This window comes from Lissotriton vulgaris, chromosome 3_1 (genome assembly GCF_964263255.1).
Source record: "Lissotriton vulgaris chromosome 3_1, aLisVul1.2, whole genome shotgun sequence".
Lineage (NCBI taxonomy): Eukaryota > Metazoa > Chordata > Amphibia > Caudata > Salamandridae > Lissotriton > Lissotriton vulgaris.
In genome coordinates this window covers 1,554,434,977-1,554,452,914 of record NC_141689.1, presented here as the reverse complement: position 1 = coordinate 1,554,452,914, position 17,938 = coordinate 1,554,434,977, and the positions used below count along the sequence as shown (strand labels likewise).

At 39.1% G+C, this 17,938-nt stretch overlaps 1 protein-coding gene across 1 annotated transcript in view; it reads right to left on the bottom strand.

The window, feature by feature from the left end:
• The window catches only part of TACR3 (tachykinin receptor 3), a 1,258,290-nt gene that overhangs the window by 612,003 nt on the left and 628,349 nt on the right, over nucleotides 1-17,938 (bottom strand). Inside the window, exon 2 of the mRNA XM_086963249.1 lies at nucleotides 7,992-8,177. Within this exon, the coding sequence (XP_086819375.1) occupies nucleotides 7,992-8,177 (186 nt within the window). The remainder of the gene's footprint in view (nucleotides 1-7,991; nucleotides 8,178-17,938) is intronic.

Below are 17,938 nucleotides of genomic sequence, written 5' to 3'. Positions count from 1 at the left end.
CAGCATGACAGCTTGGGTGATCTTACTATATAAAGCATCACTTTCTTGTTTAAGAGTGAGGAGCATTTCCCTGACAATGCAAGGTTGCTGCATGATGGAATTCCAGCCCAGCTGATTCCTGCTTATCCCTGCAAAGTGGGATGTTCAGCTTACAACCAAGATTGACAGCCCGATGACACTAACCGACAGGTAATGGGGAGTCAGATCAAGCAACAGGGACTTGGCGGATCACCCGCCGTAGAAAGACTAGGTTTGGAAGCACTAGGTAGGAGTACACTATAACACAGTAACAGGATTTATATGCCAGCATATATTCACTGCTATAGCACAATGGTGGAATTGTTCATCTTTTTCAGTTTTCTCATAATGTTAATTACGCTATTCTGTTTTATTCTACTGATTATCGAGGCACACATATTTTATACAAGAATCACAATGCTTCAATAAATATTGAAACGCCTTGCTGAGTATTTATTGTGTATTTCTTTGGGTATGCATGAGTAATCAAATGAAACGGTTTTAGATCTGCTACCACAATTTCCTTGGGTAGTCAGGGTCGCCATGTTCTAACGTTACATAATCCATCAGTTACATGATTAGGTTTGGGGTACAGATGATGCACTATGAGCTAGCAAGAGTATAGGCTAATATATCCTGAGGGTAGGCACATTATTAAAACTGGCACAATCCTGAAGTTTATGTTGTCCATCAAACGCACAGTTTTACAGAGAAGGAATAAGCTGTATGACATGGCGCTGCAACCATTTTAGCTTGGGTTCCTATTTAATAATTTTGCCTGAGTAGTTTTCCTTTGTATGCCAAAAGACTCCTACTCACCTATTAACAGGAGACATCCTTATTGTTACAGAAAGATCCTCCTAGCTGAATAGGCAACCCATATGGATTGGCTGTAGGTTGTTCAAAGAATCACCCTGTAGTGGTACCCTCTCTGAATTCAACATATTCTTATGGCTGACCCGGCAGCACTAAACATACCTGAAAACTGCAGACATTCAGTTCCTTAGAAGCTGCTACATCATGATCTCACAAATAGCACATACAAACATCATGGGAATGTAATTTGTACCATCCACAGTCTGAGCCTACACGTTTCCTTGAGTGGAACTATTTAGGTATCATACATTCAAAGTCATGAACTTTAGTCCGGAAGCCGTGAGAGCGATACTAAGGGAGGCCCTATTACTTGGTCTTAACTGCTGGTCCCACATCCACCTCAAACCTCAGGACACTGACAACTCCTCTCCTTCTTACAGCAATTACATTCTTAAAAAATAGTCAATTGCACCTAAATTATGCACAATAATGACTAAGTACCAGCCCATTACTGGAAGTATAACCAATCAGCCCACACTTGAGCCAATCAAATGGCTCATTGTGTTACATAACCCGAAATCAGAAAAACAAAGTGACTGTTCAGCAACTAGGTAAGATTGAATTGTAAGAGGTACTCCCTCTAAAGGTAACCCACTGGATGAGGGTAAATGCCACCTGGGAAAGTGAAATCTCCTAGGAGCAGAGCAGTGAGAAGTGGCAACGTCCCTGAGGGCAAGGTAAGAAGTCTCCATGAGTGATTAAGGAAGCAAGGCTTTTCTGATTTGTGTTGTGTGTAAGGGCATGTCTGAAATGCTTTGCCGCCCCAACCTCACCATTTAGTCAGCAACACTTTGCTCAGTACTAAACCTGTTTAGAATTTGTAAAAAAAATGTGAGCAAATGTCATTAAAGACTTGTTTTACAGGAAAGGCAAACGTTCTTCAGGCCCACACTGTAGTATTCCCTGTTAGAACACACACTTATGGAATTGTTATGGTTTCTCGGTGACTACATTTATTATTTTAGTTCATTATTTTATTACTAGTACTCATATTTCTTTTGAAATACATTACTACTTATTATATTTACAACATATGTGTAGTTAAAAATGTCTAATTACATTAATACTCCACCACATTTCCTACCTACAGCAGGGGGGCCAAAAATGGAATGGGATCTTTGGTATCCCATGTTTTTGGCTTATGTCGATGTTATTGAAGAGGATGGTTGTTCTCCCAAAAGGAAATTGGCACTGTTGAAAAATTGTTTAGGGGGAGCAGGTTTAAAAGAATTAGAAAATTTACCCGCAATAGAAGGTGGAGGTGATTTTAATGTGTTTGAAGTGGTTATTAAACAAATGAGTACTAGGTTTGGTAGAAAAATGTATACAGTAATGGAAAGGTTAAGTTTTATTCCCGTTCTCAGAAGGAAGATGAATCCATTGAAAACTATGGAGCTGCACTTCGCACTTTAGCTGGTTCATGTGCATTTGAAACAATCCATTTTGAACAAGTTTTAAGAGACCAAATTATGATGAAAACCAAAAGTAAAAAAATTCAAGAACGTTTATGGATGGGCACAGAATCTTCACTTAGTGCAGTATTAAATATCGCAAAAGGAATAGAACAATCCGAAATCTTTGTAAGCGAAATTAGAGGGAAAGACACAAAAAGCAAAGAAATACTCCCTGAAGTAGCTATAGTAAAAGATTTTCACAATTTTAAGAAATCCCCGTTTGTTTCTACTAAAAAGGAGAATTTTGGAAAAGAAAACCGTTTTTTTGGGAAGAAAAACCAAGTAGTGTGTTACAGGTGTGGTGGGACTGATCACGTAGAGAGCTATAGGGGTTGTCCTGCTTGGAACAAGATATGCATTAAATGCAAAAGATCTGGTCATTTCAGTAAAATGTGAAGCTATTCACAGAAAGTAAATTTAGTGGGGTTCGAGGAGGAAGAAAATCTCGAACAAGCTTCTGAAATCAATAGTTTACTATGTGTTGAGGATACTAAGTGTAAAGGTTTTCCCAGTGATAAAATTTTAATAGATGGGAAGGAAATGTCCATGTTGATTGACTCATGTGCTTGGTACAGCATCATTGGCAGGGATGTATTTGACAAATTCTGGTGTACTGCTAAACTTCTACCACCAGATGTCCAGCCTAGTGGCTACTCTGGTTATAAAATCAATCTTGATGGTTTTATGTGGCCTGATATTGAATTTAAAAATAGGAAAACTACAGGGAAAGTATACATTTCAACCAAAGGTGCGTCTATTCTTGGTTGGCCTCATCAACAAGAATTAGGTATCAAACTTGATCCTAATGCATCACCTCCGGTGTATGTTGTACCTTGTGAGGATAATGAGTTCACAGTTAAATAAGAAATACGTTTCCTTCTATTTTTTGTGACAATCTTGGTGAGTTTACTAATTTTCAGCACAGAATAATTTTAAAAGAGGGTGCTACTCCTATTAGACATAGAGTCAGAAATGTACCATTAGTTATCGTGATAAGTTGAAAGTGATTCTGTCGGATTTAGTAGATAAAAACATAATTGAACCTACTGAATCTTCTCCCTGGGTTACGCCTGTAGTTTTATCCCTCAAAAGCAATGGCGAGCTTCGTCTATGTGTGGACCTTCGCAGCTTGAATAAGGAAATTTGGATCGATAAACATCCATTACCACACATTCACAAACTTATTTCTACGCTATCAGGTGTTTGTGTTTTCTCTACCATTGATTTAGCTAGTGCTTACCATCAGGTAGTTTTACATGAGAAGCCAAAATTTTTAACAACGTTCATCACTCCTGAGGGTATGTTTCAGTCTCGTTGCATACCATTCGGGCTTGCAAGTGCGGCCTCAGTTTTCGAAAGACTCATGAAGGCAGTCCTGGACGGATGTACTAGTGCTATTGCCTTCCAGGATGATATTCTAATTTTTGGAAAGGATTTTCAGGACCATGACAAGAATTTGGAAAAAGTGTTGCAATGTGTACAGAATAGAGGTTTAACTCTAAAATTTGCAAAGTGTAAATTTAGACAAAGTAGTGTGGAATATGTGGGTCATGAAATTTCCTAACAAGGCATCAAACCTAAATTTAATCATATACAAAGTATATCTAATGCTCCCGCTCCATCCACAAAGAACAACTTGTATCATTTTTAGGTCTTACCGAATTCTACAGCAAATTTGTAAAAGATTATGCCTCTAAAGTTCATTCATTAAGATTATTGTTAAAGAAAAATGAAAAATTTGTCTGGAACAAAGAACAACAATTTGCTTTCGAACTTCTTAAGAAGGCAATTGTTAATGCTCCTTTCTTAAGACCATTTGAAATTGGTAAAGATTGTATAGTAGCTGTTGATGCAAGTAATGTTGGATTAGGTTCTGTATTGTTACAAAAGAATATGGGTGAGGAGTATGTAGTTTCTTATGCATCTAGAACTCTTAGGGGTGCTGAATACAATTATTCTACCATCAAAAAAGAATTGTTAGCTTGCACTTGGGCTGCGCAACATTTTAGGCAATTTTTGTGGGGCACAAAATTTTGCTTAAGAACTGGCCATAAGCCGTTAATTAACATGTCGGCAGCTGGAGGTGGTCGGACCCTGACTGCTGATCTAGCACATTTAGCTGCTAAATTGCAGGAATTTCAATGTGTGATTGAGTACATTCCAGGTCGTTTAAATGTACATGCTGATTGCATGTCAAGGTTACCCTTGCCGGTTAATTGTGCGGTTAGCAACATTTGTAGTGATTCTGATGTGGTTTTCTCTATTGACGATATAAATAGTGAGAATCTCAAAAGTGGGTCTTATCCCATTTCTGAAACTGAATGGAGAGCAGCTATGAGTAAAGACAGCAGTTTGTCGGGTGTTGTTGAGTTCTTGCAGAATGGTTGGCCTGAGGAAAGAAAGTTATCTGGTGAGATATCATCTTTTTATAAAATAAAAAAAGAACTTATGTTAGACTATGGTTTTGTGACTAGAGGTGACAAAATAGTGCCTCCTTTCAAGCTAAGAGAAAAAATTGTTTCTATGGCTCATGAAGGGCATATGGGGATGTCCAGCACCAAAAGACGCATTCGAGAATTTTACTGGTGGCCAGGTGTTAATAGAATGGTTGACAAATGGGTCAGTTCTTGTTCTCCTTGTGCGAAGAGTGATAAATCTGTTAAACCTTTGGATGTTAGTGTTTCTCCAGTTGAATTTGTTTCGAGTCCTTGGAAAAAACTTGGTATCAACATTATCGATGCACTTAATTTGTCTACGATAAGGAAGTGTTTGGTTTGGTCTTGATTGATTACTATTCTAAATGGCCGGAGTTGAAAGTTGTTGAAAGAATAACTTCTACACAGGTTATTGAATTTTTGGATGTGATTTTTTTGTAGAGAGGGTATTCCTGCTGAAATGTTTTCAGACAATGGTCCTCTGTTTATTAGTAGAGGATTTGGTCTGTTCATTGAAAGATGTGGTATAATACATAAGAGAGTATCTAATTACAACCCTCATGCCAATGGTCAAATAGAACGCTTTAATAGAGTCATCAAAGAGTCTATTCAATTGGCACTTAAAAGTAACATGGATTGGAAAAAAGCGTTACGTGCAACTTTGTTGTCTTACCGTACTTCTCCCAATTCTGTCACTGGTCTCTCCCCTTTTGAAATGTTACGAGGTAGGAAACCTGGTTCAAAGCTTTTACCTTGGTGGATGAAAGTTAAAATATCTTCAAGTTCCTCCGATTCTTCTAAGGTTCAAGAGAGAGTTTCAAGGTATCAGGGTAAAATGAGAGGCATTTCTGCACAGAAAACCAATCATAGTTCAAGAATCAAGATGGGAGATTTCGTAAGAGTCAAGTTTGGTATGTTTTGTGGTAACAAACGGGCAAAATGGTCAGATCCTTGTAAAGTTGTGGAAGTATTCAGCAAGGCAGTAAGAGTGGAATATGATAAAATATGGAACTTCAGACGAATTTCCTTATGTAAATCTGTGGAATCTAAAATGACTCCTCAAGTTTGTTCTCCAAGGCCCTATGAAGAGGATGAAAGTTACTCTGCAATGTTGGACACTTTTGGTTGTGATCCACAAAGTATTGACACTAATGTGTCCAATCCTGTAAGTATAAGTGATGTTCATGTTCCTGTTTCTTGTAACATGTCTGACAATGATTATATAAGTAATGCTGTAGGGCTGAATAGCTCTTCATTGAGGAAAAGTTCTCGCATCAAACATACTCCTGTTAAATTGCGTGATTTAGTACATTAGTTTTTTTTTGTTAGGTTCTCTTTTACTGCATTTTTTTTATTTACTTTTTTTTGTTGTTTTTTTTTAAAGGGGGAAGGTGTGTAGTATTCCCTGTTAGAACACACTTATGGAATTGTTATGGTTTCTATGTTACTGAGTGTTCTAACAGCGGGGGTTGGTCAGAGAGACATTGGCTTCAGGACACTGTGGTTGTACAAGCTGTCTGTTGTGAATAAACTGGTTTCTACAAAGTAACTGGTCTACTGGATTACTTCACACACATCTCAATTCCCTCTTCACAGTATCACAGTTTTTTCTTGTTCTCTCATTCAGCTGGGTGTAGTCACGAAACAAAGACAATTTGCCTTTTTATAGTGTTTTAGACCAGTCATTAGGCTGCTTGCTGGATAGCATCTCTGCCTTCTAAATGTTGAGAAGTTGGTTCCTGATTCAGCCTACTATAAATTCTTCCATCCTGTATCCCTCCACTTTCTGAGGTTGATCCAAGGAAGCTGTGCCCTGGCTTCACACCAGTAGTCCTCCGCGCATAGCTCAGGATTACTGGTTATTTCCTGTAGTTGGGTGAGGTCATTTATATTGATCCTCTCTGCTGTTTCAACAGGTGTAAGATGTTCCAACGCTATCCACAGAGTGGTCTGCAGCTGTCTATGGTCCATGGAGACACTACAAGAATCCTGAAGAGGGCAGCTCACTAATCCAACTAGAAGGAAAGATATGCATCGAAAGTGTGAACTTGTTTTTAATTAGTATGGGCAATGTCAAAATATCATAATGTGTTATTTTGTCCATAAACATAACACTAGTCTGAGCTTTTGTAATCTATGAGAACATTTTATTATGCAAAATGTACAAGATGTTCACATCCACTTTCAAATCAATGTCTGACGTTACAACGCATACTTTTACAACGCATACCTTTACAACACATTTTTTACAACACAACATCCATTACAACACATTCCATTACAACGCATGCCATTACAACAAATTTTTAAAAACTACCTTTACAACGCATTCCATTACATTGCAAACTATCTTTACAACGCATACCATTACAACGCATAACATTACATTGCATGTAAGGTAAGTATTGGATAGTGTAGGGATAAAAATTACTGTTATAACTCCAGGGGGGTGCAACAGTAGGGTAAGTGTTGGATAGTGTAGGGGTAAAAATTACTATTCTAACTCCAGGGGGTGCAATAGTAGGGTAAGTGTTGGATAGTATAGGGGAAAAAAATACTATTCTAACTCCAGGGGGTGCAACAGTAGGATAAGTGTTGGATAGGGTAAGGGTACTATGTGTTGTAATGCTATGCGTTGTAATGGTATGCGTTGTAATGACAGCGTTGTAATGATGTGCGTTGTAGTGGTATGCGTTGTAGTGTCATGCGTTGTAATGGTTGCGTTGTAATGGCATGCGTTGTAATGGATGTTGCGTTGTAAAAGTTTCGTTGTAATGGTAGTACGTTGTAAAAGTTGCGTTGTAAAGGTTGTTTCCCCTTTCAAATGGTACCTAAAATAAAATACCATGTGGACTTTGAAATGGCACACTTATTTCAATTAAATGTAACGTTTTGATCCATCTCTTGGTAAGGAATTGGTTATTGTTTTCACAAAGTTTACTCCGGGTTTAGTTACAAATACTAACTTTCGCCATATACAAAAGTCATATCTATGAAGACAAAAAGGTACATAGCAGTTATCTTTTTCTGTCCGTGGATTCACTTTAAAACAACTTCAACATTCAGACTCTTGTACCTAATTACCTGTAAATAAAAATGTAATATTTGCACAAATGCAATTAGAGTAAATATTAAATCAATGCATGCTGTATATATTCATTCGCTCATTTCATTTATTAAAAATCGCTCATAGTTTAAAACAACGTACGTGAACTGTTTGTCATCTCCCGGCCACGCTACCAAGCAGAGAGTTCTGCCAGGAAGCACCTTGGTCTTTGAGTAAAGGCATTGAGGAAATGCCAGCAGGAAGGCCAGCATCCAGATACTTCCAATCACCACCTTAGTAGACGTGGCAGATAGCCTGGGTTTCAAGGGATCGATGATGGCCATATATCTGAAATGAAAAATCACTCATGAATGCCACAGAAGGACATAGCAATAAGTATCTGCACCAAAACGACTTCCAATGACTGTAATGCAGCGAGAGTAATAACACAGTACAAGCACAGGCCTTATCTAATTCGCTTGTGGAAAGATTTTAAGGGAATATTTCCCAACACAACAATTGTATTCATGCAGATCCATCAAGAGAGGGCTGAAAGAATCGATAAGGTTAATATCCATAGGACCTTTAGACACGGCTACAGCCCGAACCGCTGAATTGAATTACACCAAATTTGGCAAAATGGTAGAGTCTGATTCGCAGATCACCCTTTTGCTTAAATGGTGTAAATTCCTCCAGTAGTTCCTGAGAAAATATATATATATATCTATAAGCGTGCACCATGCGCGCACCTTCCGGTGCACGAGGTGCATGCTGATTGGCTGCCACTGTATGTCAACACTCTAAAACAGAAATTGATGGCAGCTATCTTGTGCCTCGGTAGACTGAGGCACAAGAAAGCAGAAAAACAAATGTGTAGAACTAAAAAATGGGGCAGAGTAGAAGCATCCTGACCCCCTAGGCCTGCTCAGGGGGTCCCACAGGGACCCCCAAGACAGAAAAAGAATAATGTTTTTTTCAAAAATCGCGGGGTACGTGCACCGTACGCGCACCCCGCGAGTTTTCTAAAAATATATATATATTTTTGGGAGCCTTGGGGGTCCTTGTGGGACCCTCTGAGCAGGCCTAGTGGGTCAGGTTGCTTCTATCCTGCCCCCTTTTTGAGTTCTAAAACTTTCCAAGCAGGAGCTGCATGCTCATTGGCTTTCAACACTTTAAGCCAGGAAGTGTTGGCAGCCATCTTGTGCTCGGTAGACCGAGGCACAAGAAAGCAGAAAAACAAACGTGTAGAACACAAAAAGGGGGCAGGGTAGAAACACCCTGACCCCCTAGGCCTGCCCAGGTGGTCCCACAAGGACCCCCAAGGCCAAACATTTTTTTTTTAAAAACCCTTTTCTTTTTCAAATTACCCCCCCACGGGGACAAAATCTCAGGGGCATTGTGATAAAGAAGTGTGGGGGGGGCCCAATCCCCCGCTACACTACCCCGGGGACCGCCGCCCTCTCCTCCGGGGAAAAGCAACGCAGCCCCCTGGTGCATAATGGAGGCTCATGGTGGGCTAGTTGGCCCACAGGGACCCCCAGTATGCAGGGGAACTTAATCCCCCAATTTAGAACACTCTACAGGGTGCGTTTGCACAATTTAAGTTGGGGAATTAATTCCTGTTCAATCCAGAGGTCCCCTAGAGGGAACTAGTCCAACAGGTATCTCCAGTAAGTGCCATGGAGCTGTGCTACAGAGTGTTGTAAAAAGGGGGCATGCCCTCTGAACACCTGCCTGCAAAATTTTTGTAAATCAGTATAAGAGAAATACCAATTAATTCATTTAAAAATTGTCATTTAAAAAACCTTCGAAATTCAATGAAAAAAACATAGGTTTCAGGCCTGATATAGTTAGGAATTAGCATTTAAAAAAACATTGAAATTCACTGACAAAACCATTGGTTTCAGGCCTTATATAGTTAGGAATTAGCATTTAAAAAACCTTTGAAATTCACTAAAAAAACATAGGTTTCAGGCCTTATATAGTTAGGAATTAGCATTTAAAAAACCTTGCAAATTCACTGAAAAAAACCATAGGTTTCAGACCTTATATAGTTAGGAATTAGCATTTAAAAAACCTTTGAAATTCACTGAAAAAACCATAGGTTTCAGACTTTATATAGTTAGGAATTAGCATTTAAAAAACCTTTGAAATTCACTCAAAAAACTATACGTTTTAGGGGTGTTATAGTTAGCTGAACATTTCACTCATACAAAACCATTGAAATTGCTCCTATATAGTTAGTTGTACTAATCCACTGCTGATGATGTCACATATTACATCATTCATGACATCGTCAGTGACATCACTGATGACATCTCAAATGACATCACTGGTGACATCTATATAAGGCCTGAAACCTATGTTTTTTTCAGTGAATATATATATATATATATATATATAAATCCAACTTTCCTGTTTTACCCTCCAGGGTACAGAAAAAGGTCGGGACACTCCGAGATGTTCAAAGGTGTTTATTTACCACAAAGGTTAACAAAGCCGACGCGTTTCGCCGTTAGGCTTGCTCACGGTAAAGTTAGCACATTTTCCACCTGTATACATACACCCAGTGATAGTAATGGAAATAGGACTATGCACATTTCATAACATCAATGTGACCGCCATCTTGTAATGGTTATGTGTTTAAGACTCTCGCCCCAGTGGGCTAACTAAGCAGTATGCATATATTGTAGATATCTGCTGTTACGCCAAACGTTATTAGTATACTCAGAGTTATGTTATCACTACATGTATACAAATCCATAACGTATCAAAAAAGTCCCGCCCAAGTGGGCAAACATTGCGAGAGTCTTGACAGATGGTCAGATTCACTTCCCCAGCATATTTCCTCTTCATCATATTGCATAGTCCTAAAAATACAAACAAATATGGTGCTCACATAATTTTGCAAAAGACAAAAAACAATACTAGATTAAAAACAATCATCCATTCTTAAAAAACCTATTAGGTATGCAGCAATATATATATACACAGGAAGCTCCAGACTGTTTATTCTACTCTTATCATCACAAATGGACTGCCAGTTCTTCACTGGAATTAAGCCCTATGGGTATCAGAGATTCGAAGTCTATAATGTATTTAGACTCCAAGACTCTGAGTTGATGCTCTCTGTCCCCCCCACGGGTTTGAGGTCTAATGGCGTCTAATACAACAAAGGCCAAGAGTTTGTCATTTTGATTGTGATAGCTCTTGAAATGACGAGCAACAGGATATAGTTCATTATTGTTCCTGATAGCTCTTTTGTGCTCCAATACTCTAAGTTTGGCCTTTTTCTTGGTGCTACCAATGTACCATTTGTTACACGGGCATATTAGACAATACACGCACATCTCCGTGTTACAATCAAATTCACCTCTTATCTCAAAGGTTCTTTCACTGTTGGGGATCTTGAGTTTGGTATAGTTTTTACTATATGCGCACGCCTTGCACCGCATGCAACAAGAAAAACCTGCCATGGTTCTACTCTGTCCTCTGGTGTTTTTGGTTGAACTGCTCAGTTCATCCCTCAGCGACTTCCCTCTCCTGAATGTGATCTGGGGGGTCTCATGTAAACATTTATCCAGTGTGACATCGGTTCTCAATATGTGCCAGTTGTTGTTAACAATCTTGCGCACCTGGGAAGCCTGACTGGAGTATGTAGTAATGAATCTGATTTTATTTTCACTGTCCTCATTTCTTACTCTAGGATTAAGTAGTGTAGTTCTCTCTAGTTCATTGACTTTACTCACTGCTCTTCTGATCACTTTATTGGAATAGCCCCTTTCTTTAAATCTCTCGCACATGATGTTACTTTCTTTCTCAAATTCGTCATTGGTGCTGCAATTCCTTTTGGCTCGAATTAGTTCACCATAGGGAATACTTTGTATGAGACTAAATGGGTGCGAACTTGAGGCACTCAGTAGGCTATTCCCTGCAGTAGGTTTTCTATGCAGTGTGGTTTTAAGATGATCTCCCTGTACTTGTACTTCTACATCCAGATGTTTAAATCGTTATCATTCAGCTCTTTGACGAATTCTACAGCACTTTTTTGATCCCATACTGAAATGTTGATTGATATGATTTCATGCTGTTTGTCTAATAACTATTTTTTCTTTGATGATCAACTGTATGTACAGTTACAAGGGACAGCGATGGGCACTTGCTTTGCCCCAAGCTACGCCAACCTATTCATGGGTTGGTGGGAGGAGCAAGTGTCCAACCGCCTTGAACAGTTCAATGACCAGGTTATCATGTGGACCCGGTTCATTGATGATATTTTTGTGATCTGGCGCGGGGATCAAAAAAGTGCTGTAGAATTCGTCAAAGAGCTGAATGATAACGATTTAAACATCCAGTTGACATCACAGATAAGTGGGAACTCTCTAGTATTACTGAAGAGCAGTGAGTAAAGTCAATGAACTAGAGAGAACTACACTACTTAATCCTAGAGTAAGAAATGAGGACAGTGAAAATAAAATCAGATTCATTACTACATACTCCAGTCAGGCTTCCCAGGTGCGCAAGATTCTTAACAACAACTGGCACATATTGAAAACCGATGTCACACTGGATAAATGTTTACATGAGACCCCCCAGATCACATTCAGGAGAGGGAAGTCGCTGAGGGATGAACTGAGCAGTTCAACCAAAAACACCAGAGGACAGAGTAGAACCATGGCAGGTTTTTCTTGTTGCATGCGGTGCAAGGCGTGCGCATATAGTAAAAACTATACCAAACTCAAGATCCCCAACAGTGAAAGAACCTTTGAGATAAGAGGTGAATTTGATTGTAACACGGAGATGTGCGTGTATTGTCTAATATGCCCGTGTAACAAATGGTACATTGGTAGCACCAAGAAAAAGGCCAAACTTAGTGTATTGGAGCACAAAAGAGCTATCAGGAACAATAATGAACTATATCCTGTTGCTCGTCATTTCAAGAGCTATCACAATCAAAATGACAAACTCTTGGCCTTTGTTGTATTAGATGCCATTAGACCTCAAACCCGTGGGGGGGACAGAGAGCATCAACTCAGAGTCTTGGAGTCTAAATACATTATAGACTTCGAATCTCTGATACCCATAGGGCTTAATTCCAGTGAAGAACTGGCAGTCCATTTGTGATGATAAGAGTAGAATAAACAGTCTGGAGCTTCCTGTGTATATATATATATTGCTGCATACCTAATAGGTTTTTTAAGAATGGATGATTGTTTTTAATCTAGTATTGTTTTTTGTCTTTTGCAAAATTATGTGAGCACCATATTTGTTTGTATTTTTAGGACTATGCAATATGATGAAGAGGAAATATGCTGGGGAAGTGAATCTGACCATCTGTCAAGACTCTCGCAATGTTTGCCCACTTGGGCGGGACTTTTTTGATACGTTATGGATTTGTATACATGTAGTGATAACATAACTCTGAGTATACTAATAACGTTTGGCGTAACAGCAGATATCTACAATATATGCATACTGCTTAGTTAGCCCACTGGGGCGAGAGTCTTAAACACATAACCATTACAAGATGGCGGTCACATTGATGTTATGAAATGTGCATAGTCCTATTTCCATTACTATCACTGGGTGTATGTATACAGGTGGAAAATGTGCTAACATTAGCGTGAGCAAGCCTAACGGCGAAACGCGTCGGCTTTGTTAACCTTTGTGGTAAATAAACACCTTTGAACATCTCGGAGTGTCCCGACCTTTTTCTGTACCCTGGAGGGTAAAACAGGAAAGTTGGATTTACTTCTTCAAAAACGCCGGTTTTGAGGAAGGGACCGCTGTGTAGTTCGAGCCCAGGATTACCGGCACGTTGTGCAAAAAAAAAATATATATATACATATATATATATATATATATATATATATATACGGACCCCCTCTCGCTTTGGGCCACATCTATTGGAGAGACACATCTTCCCGTGCAAACGGTAGAATTCTGATGAACTCCGCTAGGAGTAAGCTTGTGGAACCCCCTTTAACCGCCTAACGAAAACACAGAGCCCGAATACGGACCAGGACGCTCTGCTTCGGAGGAATCAGCGCTTCCCGTTGACTGTTGAAGGTACGTGTCAGTAAAGCGAAATCAATAAGGGGTGAGAGGCGTGCACAGCCTGTGTTTAAATTCCGTGAACTGATTACTACGGATCGGAAAAACTCCCAGGCAATTTAATTAATTTACCAAGTGTTAGGGCACAATGTCGTCAGACACAGTCAAAGAACGCGAAACAGCAGCGTTACTGATGTTCACAAAGACAACAGTTGAACCTGTTAATACTAAAAATGCCGCAGAAAAAAATGTAGAAACGAATTGCACTTTAAAAGACAAATTCAAATTGTTGGTAAAGAAGAGTCGTCCTGTACAGAGTAAATGGTGGGAGGCAAGGTCTCTTAACATGTACTTGGACGTAGAAAGAGCGCCCCGTGGCTTACGCATTTTGTTGGCGCCAAGTTATGAAATGCCTAATCCTTCAATGTTGCGCGAATTGGCGGAATGCAATTTAAATCATTCCAAACACCTCATGCAAATCCTGATAAAATACGCTGAAATGGATAGTCTTTTGGAAGACATCGACAAAATTAATGAGGAAATTGAAGCGTTGAATCAGGGAAAGGAAGCTAAAAAATTGCGCCAGGAAATGTACATTAGACTCAAAAAAGAGGAAGACAAAATTAAGGACCGCAAAACATACACATTTTTTCGCGATAAGACAGACTTTGAAACGGGTCGTATTTTTACTTTCTACAAAAAATACGATGCAATCCGAAGGAATAAACAGAGCAGTAAACAAACAGTGGAAAAGTCGAAATCGATTAGAACAGATACCTCTTCATCCGGCAGTTCCATATCGCTAGTCAGTTCTAATCCAGAAAACGATTCGGAAAGAGGGGGACAAAGTCGCAAAGCGGGCCCAATAAACACATTGGAGGAAGAGCTTGCCCTTATTTGTGAGGACAGGAGGCAAACCCTACGTCCTCGGACACAACGCAAATACTACAACACAGGAAAAACTGGAAACGCCGACAACGGAGGAAAGCCAGCAAACATCGCAACAAGTCGCAAAAAGAAAGGAGGTTGGAACAACAAAAAATAATAACTGTAAACGACTTGGATAAGACCATTGTCAATCTATCTAACATACAACTGAATCAAACCAAAAAGGAAATTTTGAGTTTAGGTTTGACGTATTGTCCCAAAAGAGATTTTAATTATGCAAACACCAGACTGGATATTTTCAAAAGCACACGAAAACTGAAACTGAAAAAATATTATGTCCTGAACAAACATACTAAGGACCAAACATCTATACAGACTGGCACCTCTAATTCTAATCCAGCTCTCTCACAGAACACAGAATTGTTCATGGAGGAGATGAATGAACTTTGGGAAATGGAATCTGTGAATGACAATGAAATCTTATCAAGTCAACAGACACTGACTACCACAACAACCCAGACAACAGGAGCTCGGAGCAAACAACCACTGACCTAGTTCCGTGCCAAATCAACGTTTAATCCAACCATGTTGAAAGATGGCATCGATCTGTTCCATGACCAAGTATCGAAACAATTGAAAGACCTTAACATCAAAACACGGAGAATCAAATATATGTACAACAAGGAAAAAGCCAATTATGACGCCCTTATAACTAAATTGTAAATGAATAACAAGGTACTCATCAGAGCCTCTGATAAAGGGGGAAACATTGTTATTATGCATAGGGACATGTACATTAAAGAGGCACATTGCCAATTGAGTGACACTCGCTGCTACACTAAATGCACTGGAACTGAACTCAAGACAATGTATGCTAATTGTTATAAAAAACTGTCCAAATGGAAATCTGAGGGATTAATCACAGGACAGGAATACAAATTCTTGAAGAATGAATACCCAATAACTCCGACTATATACTTCCTACCGAAGGATGCCAACAACCCACCCGGTCGACCGATAATATCTGCAAGGAATGGATGCCTGGAACACATGTCCCAATATGTGGACTTTTTTCTACAGGGTGCAGTTAAAAATTTGGCCTCCTTTGTAAGTGATACTACCGATTTTCTGTATAAAATCAAAGATATCAAATGGGAAAATTGCTATTTACTGATTGCTTTGGATGTAAGTGCACTTTAAACTAGCATCGTACACTCTGATGGATTGAATGCACTTAATTTTTATCTTCAGAAATCCTTGGGCAGCATGTTGAAGCACAAACAAATGTTGTTGGAAATGGTGGACTTTTGTCTGAATAACAATATATTCATTTTCAAAAATGTGTTGTACAGGCAGTTGCAGGGTGTTGCCACGGGGGCCAGCTTCTCCCCCAGCTACGCATGTCTTCACATGGGTTGGTGGGAGGAGCTGGTCCTCATGGTTGAACACCGTACAACATTGGAGTGTCATGTAATCACTTGGTTACGTTATATAGATGATTTAGTTGTGATTTGGGATGGCAACATGGAATCAGCAGAAAGGTTTGTTCAGGATATCAACAGTAATGACCTTAATTTACATTTTACTGCCACCATTAGCAACTCATCTATAACCTTCTTGGACACATAGATATTCATTGAAAATGATGAAATTGAGACCAAACTCCACCGGAAAACCCATGGCGGGTAATTCCACCTTACACGCCAAAAGTTCCCATGTCAAACATCTGATTAACAGTATCCCTTACGGGGAGATGTTGAGACTTAGGCGAATCCACAGTTGGGAAAACAATCTGATTTTAGCCCAAACAGCAAGCAAAGCCAGATTTTTGGAAAGAGGCTATTTTGAAAAAATAGTTAACACTGCCATTTCCAAATCAATGTCTAAAGATAGGTTAGATCTCCTAAATACAGGCCCCAAAACTACAACGACAGCTGTGGATTGCTCTGACAATCCGACTGATTTCAGAATCATTATCCAATACAGTGCCCAACACAAACACATTCAATCCATCATTAATAAAAACTGGCCTCTGGTCCTTTGTGATCCTGTAATTGGGAAAGATCTTCCTGAAAAACCCTCTATAACCTATAGTAGGGGTCAGTCCATGAAAGACGCACTTGTAAAAAGCAGCCCTGAAATCATGGAATCCAATAATTGGCTTCAAACACATGGTGGGTTCTTTAATTGTAAGGTTCGCAAAGCCTGCTTACAAGCAGTAAATAAAACCAACTACCTATCACCGTTTGATCTGAAAGAACACAAAATTACTAAAGTACTCACATGCAAAACTGAGTATGCAGTTTATGTTTTGTCATGTCCTTGTAACTTGCTGTGTAGGGAGCACTAAACTCCCCGTACATAAAAGAATTTTACAGCACATTAGAGCGATTTGCAATCAAGACAACACATATCCAGTGACAAGACACTTCAAGGCCAAACATAATTCTAAAAGTGCGGAACTGAAGTATTTTGTAATAGATTGTGTTCTTTCAAACAAACGAGGTGGCAACAGAGAAGAAAAATTACGCCGCCTTGAGACCCGCTACATTTTAGAACTCAATACTAAACAACCATCGGGGTTAAATAATACGGAGGACCTTTATACATGCCTTTAATTCATCCCCAAAAAACCCCTCTGAGTTTTAACAAATGCCGTGCCTTAGGGATGTGTAAATATATAATGATTTAATAACTTTTTATGCTTTTTAGATATTTATTAATATATTTATATATTTATAGATTCATTTTTATGATTGACTCTTTTGTATGCATATTGCCCTTTAGACTTCTATGTATGTGACAGAATTACAATTTTAGTCGTCATTTAACCATTTTTAAGGTTTTTATTCATATGACATTAACTTAAATAGTTTTTTGCACATTTGAATCAACTGTAAGGCGCATATATGCCCACTCAAGTGATATCTGATATGCCCATCCCGGGTCAATTGTTGCACGGCATCTGTGGTATTTCTCTCTAAACCATAGTAACTGAAGACATTGTGGTGATTCAGGTATTTGTACCGACATATGAACCTAACAATATCCCCCCCCCTTCCTCCTCTGTGTAAGCACGCAGCACTTTAATTTTATATAACAGGCACAATTATCACCGGGGCTCCGGTGCTAGTTAACAGGTTCACCTTGCCTTTTTAATAACAATC